The sequence below is a fragment of the Conger conger genome, chromosome 8 (genome assembly GCF_963514075.1).
Source record: "Conger conger chromosome 8, fConCon1.1, whole genome shotgun sequence".
NCBI classification, from domain to species: Eukaryota; Metazoa; Chordata; class Actinopteri; order Anguilliformes; family Congridae; genus Conger; species Conger conger.
In genome coordinates, this window is record NC_083767.1 from 46490074 (window position 1) to 46505375 (window position 15302).

The 15302-nt window shown below is 42.1% G+C and overlaps 1 protein-coding gene across 2 annotated transcripts in view; it reads left to right on the forward strand.

Moving 5' to 3' along the window:
- Window positions 1-9172: 9172 nt before the first annotated feature.
- tafa5a (TAFA chemokine like family member 5a) overlaps window positions 9173-15302 on the forward strand; it is a 100544-nt gene continuing 94414 nt past the window's right edge. For both annotated transcript variants that reach the window (XR_009709400.1, XM_061252548.1), the window contains exon 1: window positions 9173-10080. Coding sequence is in view for 1 of the 2 variants with exons in the window: in XM_061252548.1 (XP_061108532.1) it covers window positions 9969-10080 (112 nt within the window). In the remaining variant the exon portion in view is untranslated. The remainder of the gene's footprint in view (window positions 10081-15302) is intronic.

The window sequence follows — 15302 nt, forward strand, 5'->3', positions numbered from 1 at the left end:
CACAAAGATTAATCACAACTGTCAGATAAAATGGACAGTACTAACAACATCCCTGACAGAACATGGTGATGCCAATTGCACGTCAGTCGAGGTAATTGCCAACATATGGGCAGATGAAACCTTTCTGAAAATCCCCAGGCATACAGATATCACCAGCCATCACCGTGAGAACACACAAGGAGTAATGCGATTGGTTCTGCTTCACACAGCAAAAGCGTAACAGCAGCAAGCATTTTTATCATACAAACAATTTCTCCAGTAATATAATGCAATTCTAGAAATGTTGAGAGAGAGAGATACCAAAGCTTTCCAATAGAAAATGCATTCCTTCAATACCCCAACGCATGTTTATAATCAGCATCTGCATGTCACTCACCAAGAGTTTACATGTAGATTTGAATCACAATTACCTGACAAAAGTCCCTTCATTTAGCTGAGATAAATAAATAAATAATACTTGAGCAGGATCTCAACATCGTTTCCATTGGCTCGTGAGTGACGCCAGTGGTGAGGGGAGGCAGTGAATAGCCTCTCAGCAAGAAGGCACTGAGTTTGAACCCCAAACCAGGTTAACTGGAGACCCTAAATTACCCACAGGTATGAATGTGTGTGGGTCCTGAAATGGATTGGTGACATCTACACAAGTTTCAATTATATTTAGATTTCTTGTGCTATAGCCAGACCTCACCTTCACCCTGCCTGGCTATGGCACAATGCTGCATGTTTTCCTGTGGATGCTCATCAGTAAATATCTAGAATGTGCTAACGTACCATGCCATCCTTTGCCTCACAGATGGAAAAAACAAGAGAGAAGACAGTGTGAAAAGTTATCCATTTGTAATCCATTTTCCCATATTCTCATATTTCTTACTCATGGGTCCCCATTAGTATAATCAAAATGATAAAATGCATAATTTGTTAGCAGTTTAATCCCAGTTGTCTGGGCTGGTGGTCCTTTTATCCAGGCCATTGAAAAGTGTCTGCCCCTTGTGACCGGTGCCATTTTTTAAAATATTTTTTTTAGCCAATTGCCAAAGCCTGAGCTGGTGAAACCAATCTCCAAGACAGAAAGGGCACTTACAGGTAATCTCAACAACCTCTGTAACACGCACTCACACCACCTCCTGAGCCTGAATCATTCAGCCGGTTCCTCTGATTACACATTACAAAGCATCCATCTATGAATGTTTGCCCAAGGCTTCAGCTCTATCTGTGCGCTTACCGGGAGCATGCAGGCCAACTCCAGCAGGATCACATTCCCTTTTATTAATCAAACTGCCTAGGACTGCAGGAAGGAGCTGGCCATTGGTGGAACACTTTGATCTTCTCCATAGTTTGACACATTAACCCCAGTAATGGAATTACTTAACTATAGCTTTGAATTGCTAACAGAAAAATAGTGCTGATGCGCAGGTTGTCACCTGCATTATGATTATGCATTCAATTTATGGTAATGCTATTTTTAAAAAGCTGTAATACTGTATGTGCAGGAATGTGAGCACATTTATTTTGGGGATTTTCTCCAATTAAAACTTCAGTTTGCTTTTGTGGCACTCTGTTACTCTGTTACAGATTCTCTACCCAGGAAGACCTGGAGAAACATGTAGCTCAAAGTGAAAAATGAGTTTATTACTGTTTACAAGTCAGTGCGGCCTAATGCACAACATCTTCTAAGGGCCCACGCAATGACAAGGATCGTTGGGTTGTTCGAGTACGAGTCCTGACAGACTTATTTCCGAGGAGAGCACGCTATCGTGGAGGGGGAAAAAAACTGTGCTACATCATCTTAAGATCGCTTTTCCCTTGCTATCGGACAGGACCTTCCTCTAATTACAGCTCACAGAATGATTGTTTGTTTGCCGGAGATGATAGCATCAATAAGAGAGACCGTTTCAACAAATGCAAGCGGAGACATTTTTCATTTAAATGGGAACTCCTCTGCCTCCCAGCTCAGGGCCTTGTCTGAGCCAAGCAGAGAAAAAGCCATTTGCTGGAATGCACTGCTGAGGATATGTTACGAAAGCAGCAGGGACAGGTTAAGAATTGATATGCCGTGCTCTCGTCCATCACACAATATCCACACGCGTAATGACATCGCATTTCGGAGAACATTACGCGGCTTTTCTTTCTTTACTATCGGCTCTCTGAGTGTTTGTGCTGCAGGTTAATTCTCATTTTGCTTGTGTATTTCCATACACCCAAGACAGACATACACAAATCTTTTAAAGTGATTTACTTTTAGCCCGTTGGTAGTTAGTTTCGCATGGTTGGGCACAGTGGTACGGCACAGACCGCATACAGAGAGAATCCATAAAACAGCCCGAGAGACCTTACCCATTCTTTCCTTTATTTTCCTGTGAATAGGGATTCACTTTGTATCCCGACTATTCCCATCGTTCATTAGCCAGGACTGCGGCTGTTCGTGTCGGCTGCAGAGCAGCCAGAGTGCACTGTGTTGGGGAAAGGTGCTTATTGGGTGGGACATAAAAATTACCCATCATCCCACAGCCAATGTGCCAACACAGGAGAACCTGATACACAGTACTTTATCTATCTCTTGGTTGAATTTCCACTTACGTGTCGGTTTAGCAAACATGCAGAGTCATCTAACAAAGGCTATTGTGAAAGATGTGGAGACAGTTACTGTGGATATGTCTGATGTAGGCAGCATTGGCTTTCACATTATTTTTTGCGCTATTTTGGTGGTATGCCAATGATTTATAGAGCAGAAATCTGACCGAGGCGTTCATCCTCTTCGATACAGAGTGACATGGGGTACGAATGCTTCCCGTGTCATTTAAAGAACATTCTCTGACAGGAATTTGTTGTCTCAGCCGAAACCTAAGTACTCAGTCGATCCCCAGATTTCCTGTTTTCCACTAAAGCATCTCTGATTCTATAATACCATATTAACAATTTCACAGAGGCAGGAGATTCTTTCCAGGGCTTCAGATCCCAGCCTTTAATGCATTCATTACCATGCAAATTGGTTGGGGAATCATCGGCTAAAAGTGTTTGACATACTCTATTTGAAAGTCTGTAAATGCAATTAATGGGACTTTTGTCAGACAATTGCCATTGTTTGGATCCCATTAAAAGTTTCCAAATAAAAATTCTGTAGTGAGGAAACCGCCACCATGTCCAGGCTGAAAGGGGCCCTCACAATGTCATAATGGGATAATAAACGCAATTTTATCCAGTCTTTTCACTGCAGTACAGTCAGGGTCCCTGAACAATTTGACTGAATGCAGATTGAATGATAAACACCTTCCTGTTTGCTTGTCATCCTGATATTACATTGTATTATTCTGCTCCTTAGAAGAAGGCCCTATTCTATTCCTGGAAACTTATACTGCAAAGATTTTAATTAGTCTGTATGTAAAATAGGCCAAGACTATTGTTATCTGTCAGTATAATTTATGGTTTTAGTTTACACCAACAAAATATTAAACAATGTCTCTGCATACAGCTTTGGAACCATCTGGTTCATATTCTGTCCAAGTTGACGTTTTTTTGTGGGTTTGTTGGAAAGCCTTATTATGTAAATATTGAATTATGAAATAAAAATAATTACCATTTATCAACACTACTGGAATTGTGAAAATTTGCTCACAAGCAATAAATCTGCGCTTGTGTAGCAGATGACCCCCTATAGCCTTCCATTGGCTACTTTAACTAGCTGGGTAGGAAGATGAAAAACTGTGAAAGGCTATCCAACATGCTGGCCTGACAACATTGAATCATTAATACATTAAAACACACTGATCTAATGAGCCAGCTAGGCTCTAGTCATACTTAGCTTGACATTTATAGACAGTTACAGTTAGTACAGCACTGTTTACTTAAAATATCAGATAATTAATTTAAGTGTGTCAATTGGTTAGTAAGCTAAATGTGTGGTCTCTTAGCTACAGTAGCTAACCCAGCATTGTTATGGGCAGAACATCATGTCTTGCATTAGATTTAATCTTTTGTTATGAAATTAATTTGATATGTCCAGAGGCACTCATTCATGATACTGATGATAATGACATCCATCAGCATATGGATGGCATTTAAAATACATATACAGTTGTCCCCAACAGGTTCCGTGCTTGGGTTCAGCATGCTCTTCTGATATAATTTATGGACTGGATAAATCAACAACCTTACTTACTTGGGGGGTAAAATCACCCACGTAAAATCACAATAATAGTTTTGTGGATTTAAATAATTTAATATGTTCACAAGTGCTGCTTGTCCAGCCCTGATTTATGTGTCTGTTTTATACATTTGGACACAGAGGAGTGTGATGGAAGATAATAGACTGCAATGCTGGGTAATGGAATAACTGTGACTGAAATATAAGGGTTGACAGTGCCATTATACTCTCCATAAAAGTACCTGAATTGCTTCAGTAAATATCAAGCTGCATAAATGTTTAGGCTATTATGTAACATATTGTGTAATATTAATACAAGTGGAATGTATAACAATTAACTAGAAATGCACACTTTTAGCTTACACATGAGACCACTCAGTATAGCCTACTATCACCTGAGGTATAATAGTTTAAAATGTATTATATTCATGAACAATCAAACTATACAACTATTTTAGTTAAAACGACTGCATTGTCTAGACTCTAGAGACGCCATATATACAGAGAATTAATGGATGATTACAGGCTGCAATGCTATATGGTGGAGTAACTTTAGCACTAACAGTTGTAGTGTTGTTCAGGTAGATAATACAATTGTGGCCATAATACTGTTAACGTTATTATGCCATATTAAATGTTCTCACGTGCAGATCTGAATAAATGACTGAAACCCTCAGCTCCTACAGAACACCACTGACTGCAGTATTGAAATGGAACATGGACTTTAAATGAATTTAGCCCAGAGGGAAACAGGCTCATCACGTGCAAAGGGCTTTCACAGAATCACAGCAGATTAGGAAACTCATGAGACCAATGCCAAGTGGCTACTAATGCAGAATCCAATACACATACACACACAGATGCAGGACTTCATAGTAATCCTCTGAAATCTCATTATTTAAGGTCACCAGCTTATCAGAGACAAACCCATGATGGCGTTACCTGTGTCTTTGCTCACAGGCAGAGGAAGCTCATTTCCTCATTTTCAGCTCACTGCTATCGCTACAGGTCAAGGACATCTGAGAATAGGCAAATCCTCGAAAACAGAAGGACTACATTCTTGCACAAGTATTCCACATTCTAACGAGAGGCTGTTCCCGGAAGTGAAAAAAGGGGCGCTATTAAAAGAAAAAAAAGAAAGTAGTCCGCGGATGACAAGTAGATTGATTTTCCTTCAAACAGCGGGTGACTGGATGATTTTTTGCTGTGCTATAAAAAGCTTTGATTGCGTAAGCACAGAGGGACATTTTCAGCTAGCGTTGTCCTCTGCCATACCACAGACCAGGCCACTGCCATGTCCGGTCCTCCATCTTACGAACGGCCTGGCACAGCCTCATTGGGGGAAGGGGGGGGGGGGGGGGGGGGGGGGCATTTCCATCACACCATCTCTACCTTCCTGGATGTTTTCACCATGTCGCACTGCATTATTTTAGGGCATATGGACACGGCTCTAAAAAAAGAATGCTACCCATCCAGTTCCTCTAGGCGATTGCTCATTACCTGACATCATAGCATCCAGTCATCTGGACATCTGGTGAAGTCCTCCACCCCGCTCCCAGAGGAGGACTGTCTGGTGTCCGAGGCCTGGGCTCTTTGGCATCGCGGTTGTGTGGTTGAGTCAGGCCGCTCGGTCTGTGTCGGGAAACTGACTGTTTTTGAGCTGACACTGTATCTGGGGCTGACACCTCTCCTGTGCCCATCAAGCCTTGTTATTCTTGGAGGCTATGGTAGTATTTTTGGCTTTACACACACGCGTGCACACACACATGCACATACAGACACAAACATATGTGCAACCACGCACACGCGCACACACACACACACACACACACACACACACACACATATTAACCATAACTTTAACTGACCGGGACTGATTCTCTTTACTGAATGAAACATTCTGCTGTTAACAGATTGTCTCTTACCTTCAGAGACTCCCGTGTTAGTAGAGCAGACCTCGTATGTATTCGCTGTGTTCTGCTGCCAGTTGAGTCTCTGCCTGCCAGCTCAGAGCACATGTCAGTGTTGGACCCATACTCGGGAAACCAACGATGCCATTCTATTTCAACAGGGATTAGCCGACTGAAAATATTATACGTACTGTATTTACGTTAAAGGTAATAGTCATGAGCGGTGGGGCTCATTAAGAGTAATCTGTCGCAGTGAGTGACAGTGATAAGACCTTGGTTTTGACGAGCCATGTGAGGACAGCAGGCTCAATGGCTCACATCCTATGCTTTGTGCTCTGCAATAGTACAGGTCACTCAGTATGACTCCTGCTCTCCAAACAGTGAGCACAGGCATTCTGAAGTACTGCGCTGACCTAATTTATCTAATTGAACCTCTTACACATGCTGCTCGGGTAGCACTGCTAATAATATTCCTGATTTATATCATCATTTTCCCCAGCAAGTGCTGTGTGTCTGAAGCACAATGAAATAATGGCGCAAGCACAGTACAAAGTCAAAACCACAGGCCGTTGTCTGTCTGAATTGATCAAGGGGAGTGCAAATGAGAAAGGTCACCTCTCAGACAAAGCCGGACATGTCCGAAAAGGTTCCCCACCAAGTGGGACATTTCTGCCGCAGCACCTTCGAGTATTCCAGTCTCTCTGCGAGCCGCGAAGCCGGTCCGTAACCCGGCCTGTCATGCAATGCCAGGACTCACCATCCAATAACACCTTCAGGTAGGGGTCCACAAAGCCATTCTGGAAATCCGCTTAGGCAGGCAGGGATCTCGATAAATTGTTTCATCTGAACCAGCCTTAGCAGGGGTGTGGAACTGCCACAGTGCCTATGCACACAATCACCTACCGTCAACCAGGGCCAGAAATTGGCTTCCTTCTGAACAGCTCAGGGTGAAATGCTGCAACTATCATTGTCAATGTAAAAAACAATAAAAATAACATTCTGTACGCGGTCAAAGTGATTTGACTTTAAACTTTTATTTTGCTTTAAACTGACGTTTACACTGTTACAATTGACTGTCCCCTGAAATGGAGCTGTCCATGTACGGGTGCTGAACTGAATCAATGAATGGAGGCATGCATACTGGTTTTCACTCCAATGACCTCATCTGATTACATAATTAGGTTAAAAGCTGTATGAATGTATACGCTGTATACATTTTTCCTGGATGTTGGCAAACTAAGATTTTATTATGAGATGAAAAGACACTGGTATACCTCCATGCGTATGTACATGTGTGTATGCTTGCGTAAACATGTCCAGTATTTATGTCTGCATTAATATTAATCCCCTCTGAATCATATATCACAGGAACTGAGGCCTTAAAGATATTTGCACTTGGGATTTGGCATTCATGTGGAAATGTATCAGAACGAAGAGAGCACTGTACAGTACAGTATGTAGGCTGCGTGGCGTGTCCTGTGTCTCATGGTTAAGATGGAATAACAGAGAGAATGCTGGGAGACGGCATGCCAAGCTGCTGTACCTGACTGCCTGCCAGTGTGCAGCTGGCAGACTGCCCTACCATTCACTGCCTTACCCAGCTCCACCGCCAACCCAAACGGCTCTTTCACTCCCCTGCCTCCCCCGGAACAACACCCTGATCCAAAGGGGCTCTGCCTCCCTGTTTGCACCAGAAAAACCGCAACACAATTCAAACGCCGTACAAAATTAAAGATACACAAGAAGATATATCGAGGGTTCGGTGAGCGAGGGTCATAAATGCCATTTTCCTAATTTTACAGGAGAGCCAAAACCAATGTTTGAATGAACCAACGTTTTTGGGATGAGTCATTACATACATTTTTACCCTTTATTTCGAGGTAATGTAGTTTTGGCACTAGATAGATCTCATCAAGAGCTTTCTTTTGATATACTATAATACAAATTTCCGCCCAAAATGTCACTTACACCAAACCTTTGATATATTGTATATACAATCATCATGTTATAGTGCTTATTATCGATATTAGACACGCAATCAGTATTATACAGAATAATTTTCAAATATGGCATATCGCTCTTATGCATTATAATGTACAACTAATTGCAATGTAAAATGTAAATATTATATAATTGAGGGCTATGTAAATGGTGCCATCCTATTAGTCAAATCATTGTTGTGTATAACAATGTGCTTATAACAATGTTTGGGACAAGAATAATTCTGCTAGATTCAATAAATCTCTGTCTGTGCAAGCTGTCCTGGCAGCGAGTTCCTCTGAGCATTACAGAAGAATGAAATATAACTCATAGCTCATTATTTCTTTATTTACTTACTCATTTATTTACTTACGTACAAATTGCAAACCAAACACAGTATCATATGAAATATTATATATATATATATATATATATATATATATATATATATATATATATACATTAAATAATACTTTCATATGAATTAATTTCTAGGCTAGCTAATATGCCTATGAGACTAGGTTCAGCAGTTTTCCCCAAAAAAATTCTAAACAAATCTACGCTGCATAGTGTTTGAACAGTCGTCCCAATGTGTCTATTAACCGTTATATTAAGTATTAAATTGAAATCCTCGATGGGTGGTTATTTTATGGGGCCTCGGGATAATAAACTTTTAGAACCTTAGGCGGTGACATGTGGGCATAAGAAAACCAGTAGCCTACATTGTTATTTTTTTACGATTCTTTCCGAGACCAAAGTTATTTACAGTTACAATGCGCTCAAATTATCAAGGCTGTTAGGGGCTTAATACTAATTAAACGAGATATCAAGATGGAGATATTACGTGTGTCCATGCATTATCTAGCTATCTAGCTTCTGTGACATTAATTAATATAGCTATAAATTAATGTGGCAGAAAATATTTTGATTTAATGACTGCCTATTTAACATACATAACCACAAACTGATTGCTAATATATGGTACTCTTGTTTTGAAATCGCTTGAGACAAAAATCACACACATACACACGCACACACACCCTTGCTACCTGTGGGTCTGCACTTTCTCTGTGTGTTGAACGTGAGACCACTGCGTCATAAGATTCTTCTCTTTCAGCTGCTCTACTAGAAGGACCACGACAGACAGTGATTAACGGAAACTGTATCGTAATCGTGATGAAGTTCTCAACAAGTATCTCCCGCTCTCGTCAGTACTTCTGCCCAGGAGCTAAATGTATCGGAGTCCGTTTGGGAAAAATTGGAGCTGGCTACGTTTTTCGAGTCGCAAGCACTCCTCTTGTGCGTTCTGTCTCTTATCATTAGGAGCGATTTCATTTTGGTTTTGATCACATTTTCTGCTCTTTTTGTTATTCTGGCGTCGTCTTCAAGCACTTTTTGTCTATCTGTCGTCGGATTTGACAAGATCTCTGCAGTTTTTGTGCCTGTCACTGTCGAGGAGTTACAAGCCTCTGTCATTCACAGATCCACCGTTACCCCAGGTGTTTCGGGGGTGTTGTGCAAGGTTGCGGTATTTATGCTTTTATTCGAACGCTTTTTAACGTCACTCATCCGTTCGGGAAAATAGAGCCGTTCGGCTTATTCTTCTTAATAGCAGAGGAATCTTGAAAAGCCTCTTTGTAAACTTGCTTTAACGACATTTTTGGATTTTTTCCGCAACCTTGAGTCAGATATTTCACGAACATAGATCAATGTGCGTGCTGATTCTCAACGCGTAGTGACTTTTCCTACCAAGGATCAGAGGAAGGTATTTGCCATTTATCACACGATGGCTGCCGAAGCGCTGTGAGGTTTCTGATGTGCAGCGTATTTTCAAGATGTGTTTTTTAGGGATTACACGTGGCGAGAGGCGCTCAGTCAAAGGGCGAGTGGGCTGGTGAAATAGACGAATTTATTCTTGTTCAGGGGAACTGGTATCGATGGCTTCGTCCCCAAAGTTGAGAAATCGGAAGGATGCCAACGCCTGGCCGAGAATGTCCTCAACTTTCTGGGCTGTGGTGATATTGACCAGCTTACTCATCATCTACTGCGGTAGGTAGCCTACACTGCATTCCCGTACAGCCATTAACTTGTTCGGCGCGAATGTTGCTGCTGTAACGTTGTTATGACGTTTTTAATATAACTGCAATAGGTGTGGGCAAAGACTTGGGCAAATGCTGGAGTCGTTGCGTAGTTTTGTGTAATTGATTTATTTGAAAGAGGTTTAACCACAGTTTAAGAAACGCTTAAACCACCTTCAATTAGGATGTCATTTTAATTTCCACACACACACACACACACACACACACACACACACACACACACACACACACACACACAGGCACATATATACACGCACGGACGCACACATGTAGGCACACACACAGACAGGTTTTGCACATTTTGAGGGGTGGGAATTATTATGGGTTGCTCCTCTCTCCTGCTACAGAGTGAAAACAGCCCCCCCCCCACCTCTATTTCTATGTCCCTCTCTTTCTCTCTCTCCCCCCCCTCTCTCTCTCTCTCTCTCTCTCTCACACACACACACACACAAAGTGATTTTCAAGTTGCATACAAACATGTCTAGTCACAGAACTCGCAGTTTGTGTTAAGCAATCATGTTGGTTAAGCACACATCGTACGGATGACAGAGTTGGTGTTTGGGATTAAGAACAGCTCTGTATAGACATCCTGGCTGATATTCCTGTATCCTGTGGGAGGCTGGGAATCCTTTGGCAGCCTGGGAAGTGCTGAACTGGGCCTCAGGGGAACGCTTCCCTTTCCGCACCCTCCTTATTTCACGTTAACTTGTCGTTTCCATGTGACCCGAGTAGTTCAGAGTGTGAGGTGTTCAGGTATACTGCACCCCCCCCCCCCCCCCAGCCCTGAATCCTTCAGCTGCATTGTTCAAAACTCGCATCATAAACACCTGGGTGCATTAAAGCCTGCTGGACCATATCATTGGGCTAATTGCCACGGCTTCCCGTTGCATTGCATCGCTGTCTAATACATTTTACTAGATGTTCCATGCAAATAATCAGACATAGAGCAGTTAATGAATTGTCTTGGTTATTATTTTTTCATAGACAGAAGATGTTACGGTAGAAATAAAACCTCACACTTTCAGGGACAACAGAATCCCCACACTGAACGTCTCCGTCAAAAGCTGTGTGTGTCTGTCCATGTCCGAGTGTGTGTCCGTGTGCGTCCGTGTGTGTGTGTTTGTATGTGTGAACATGGGGTGATGTTGTAACACTGAATCAGGTGTGGAATTATGTTGTGCTACGTATGCTAACAGGGTAGTGCGGAGGAGCATTGGTGTGGGCGTTGAGCCTGTGACCTGCTGGATGCAGGTGTGAATCTCTGGTGACTCTTTTGACACTTTGCTCATGTACAGCGCGACAAAGGCTCTTTATTGTGAAATGTTTTGGTTTTGTAATATTGAACTGTTTAACAAACAGTATGGGAGGCATGCATTCCACTGGAAAGGCATCTCAGGAAATGGGCCTATAATTATTCAAGGGCAATTTATTTGCTTACTGTAGTGTGTGTGTGTCTGGATTAGAATGAGGCTGATTGGTGCAATTGGATGATATTGTGTGTGTGTGTACATCTACGTGTGTGTGTGTGTGTGTGCAATATCATAACGCAGCACCCTTTATGATGAGCTCAATGAGGAAGAGATCGTTAATAATTTCTCTTGCGGGAGGCGAATGGAAGATGTTTGATCATGGTTGGAGATCAGCCTGCATGGCCTCTAAGGTTTTTCCACAGATTGGTTAGCGCTGGATCTGTTTGCTCATCCTCTGTAACCTGCTGCAAGTGATTGATCTTCTGTTTGTGTTCAATCAATGTTCTGGGCTACTTCCTTTGGTCAGCAAGCTGAGGCGAATAAATACCTGCCCTGCCTCCTTTTTATCTTTAATTCGGGGCCATCTCTCATCCTCCTATTCCTGAAAACAGATCCAGGAGATGCTATGTAACCCAGTTTTGTTCACACAAACAGCCAGGTGTTTCTCTGAATGGCCAGCATCATGTTTACTCGGTCATTATCTTGGCCCTGGGTAAGGTCTGGTCACTCAGAGTTGTCAACACTCTCCTCACGTAAGAGAGGAAGGCAGAGGTTGTGTTCTGACATGTTTCCTGATAATAAGGGGGTGTTTGGAGAAATCGTAGATGGTGTTTTGATTACTAGGGTGATGACAGGCAGATACATAATAGCTTGGGACACCATTTTGCTGCACTTACACACAGCAAAACAAAAAAACAAAGCACTGTGGCTTTGGTGATTTTGTCCACTTCAGAAATGGCATTGAGCGATATGTGACTGTTTTAGCTTTCACCACTAAAAAGGGACCCAGACACATCCCAGTAACACCATGCATTTTCTCCCTTATGGTCATAGAGGCAAGAGCCAGATACAGAGAGGACAGTGGCTGAATGGCTAGTGTGTTTTTTAATTTTTTTATTGCAGTGACTCATGTGGTAGCTGTCTTTTGAAATTAGCTTCCTAGCAGCTCTTGTTCTTAAAAACATATGTCCTCAGAATAGCCACTCTATCGAGAGAGACAGAGAGCGAGAAAGAGAGAGAGAGAGAGAGAGACGATGTGGGAGAGGGGGAGGGGGAGGGACAGAGAGTGCCAGAGGGAGTAAGGGAGAGAAAAATAAAAAACTCCTCTTTTGCAATACTGCTCGTGCGATGCCTGGGTTACATTTGAGAGCGCGATTTGGCGGTATTTTCTGATCATTGCTATTGTTTAATGGATTATAAAGATGGATTATGCGGTGGTGATGCTTTTCTTCTGTCCACTGGCTCCCTCCTCTGGATGCAGGCTGACATGCATCGCTCCTTTCACTGCTGGATTGTTCTCTTATCCGTCATACACCGCGTGTCACGATAAAACCCCAGTCAATACAGCAAAACCTCAGAAAATACTTTTGCTTTGGCAACCTTTTTCCACTGCCATAAACGGTTAAATGGTAGCGAATGCATAAGTCATTATATAACTCCATTGCTTTGCATGAGTGTATTAATCATTTGCAAGCATATTTGTGTCAAAATTTAAAGGAATCTACCATATTGCTATAGCTTAAAGGACACGCTTTTAAGAAACAAAAAATATTTTGGTAATTTTAGCCGGTTTCGGCGAGACATCGCATGAAAAGCCTTTACCAATTTATTATTAGAGAATATTTCCAGATTGTGCTGCACAATAAATTAGTTATGACTACAGATAGGATATGTGATAGTTATTTAATTTAACCTAGCAATTCTTAATGAAAGTGGACAGCTTGTTATTGCAGGTGTCGGAACTTGCTTCTGCTATCAGTGGTTATTAAGATTTATGTTCGACTCGGAAGAAAAATGGTTCTTATCGCACCTGCTACATTGCCCGTCTCACTTATGGGTTTCTGTCAGATTTGTTTGCTGATGGGTCATTAACCCCTGTCTCCATTATAAAATCATTCCGTTGTACTGGTCCTGGATCACCGTCGCCTCGCGTTTCCTGGGCCTGGCGATCCATCGACAGCAAGACAGATGAACCATATGACAGCCTGAGATTTTCCCCCGGCGCCGTGATTGCGTGTTTCTGAGAGCAGATGAGGGAAGCGCATATTGCAGATGTCCTGGCATGAGAGAGCACAGTGAGCTGGAGCTTCTGAACCGCTGTAGCAGAGTCAGCCCAGTCTCAGCTGAGATCTCTGCAGTCAGAACCCTACATGCCGTGCTGTCCAGACCTTGGTCAAATATGTAACCGTTTTGGATTCAAATACTTTTCTATGCTTCACTGAGCTGGTGTATTGGAACCCATGGCATGCCCTCAAAAAGGGCAAACCCTACCTTCTGGTCCTCTTGGTTGGTTCAGTTGCACCGGGTAAGATCAGTCAATTACAGAACAGTATTTGAGTCAAAAACAATGATGTATTTGACCCAGGCCTGCAATCCCACAATGCACTGTTGTATTTGGACAGTGTCCCTCTCACCCAAAAAGACTATTAACTCACCCATATCTCTCCATTATTTCAAGTCAATATCACATTTAAATGAGTTTTATTGGAATGACTGTAAAACGTCTAGAGTATTGTCAAAGCCAAGGTTATAATGGGTTTTGGGTTTCATGTAAGTCCTAACCCTATTATTAAAAACTAAAAGTTAATCTGTTAGTCTAATGCAGTTCAATTAGAAGCAGTCTTTTCAGCTTCTCCCTTTGTATTGGCCCTGAATGTCTCATTAATATCGCTCAGGGTCTGACAGGCAGAAATGTACTGTAGCTGGGTTATAGGCTACATGTTTGCCCACTTTTCACCAGTTTGCTGGGCTATTACCAAGTCTGTGTCTCTGCCTGTAAAGTGCTCTTCAAGGGTCTGTTTGTTCTTCTGAAATCTTTTTGTATCTATAAATTGCTGTTAGTACTAAGTGACATGGTAGACAACAGACATGCGAAAATGAATCAATAAATATGTTTTAAAAATGAAATGGAGAAGCACATGCTGCCTGGCTGTGATTCGATAATTTATGGCTCCATAAAAGCCAAACTCACCTTAAAACTCTGAGGTGTTGTAAATAGTCCCACATTTTGACATTTTGCTCGTTTTCAGCACAGCCTTTACACAAAGCAGATACTGGTATCAAAGGGCAGATGTGCGTTTCTTACCCACCGTCACTGGGGAATCTCGCAGGAAGGTCGCGCAATGTTCCTCAGCCCTGTGACATTTCAGCCCTCTGCCTCCATTTTTGAATAACTTGCTGGAAGGCCTTATAGTAATATATAGCTGTAATATAAGGACTGGCTGTAATTTGAGACTGAATAGTCAATTTTCATCAATCCATCTAATATCTAATTAGTTGGGCGGTGGCGGCTTGTAGCTTAGCGGTTATGGGGCATGACTGGGACCCAGATGGTTGGTGGTTCATTCCTCAGTATAACCATGATACAATCCACACAGCTGTTGGGCCCTTGAGGAAAGCCCTTAACCCCACATTGCTCCAGGACAGCTTGTCCCCTGCTTAGTCTAATCAACTGTAAGGTGCTTTGGATAAAAGCGTCAGCTAATTAACATGTAATGTAAAAAATAACTTATAATTTCTTGAGCCTATTCCAGCATGCATAGGGTGAGAGAAAGGAATACACACTGGACAGGTTGTCAATCCATCACAGCAACGGAAAATTAATATAATGCAGACTTCAAACATGGGAAATGTCAAAGACTGACAATTACTGTAAGGCTTTCAAAATTTGTAAAGCATAGAACAAGAGAAAACGTGAAACAGC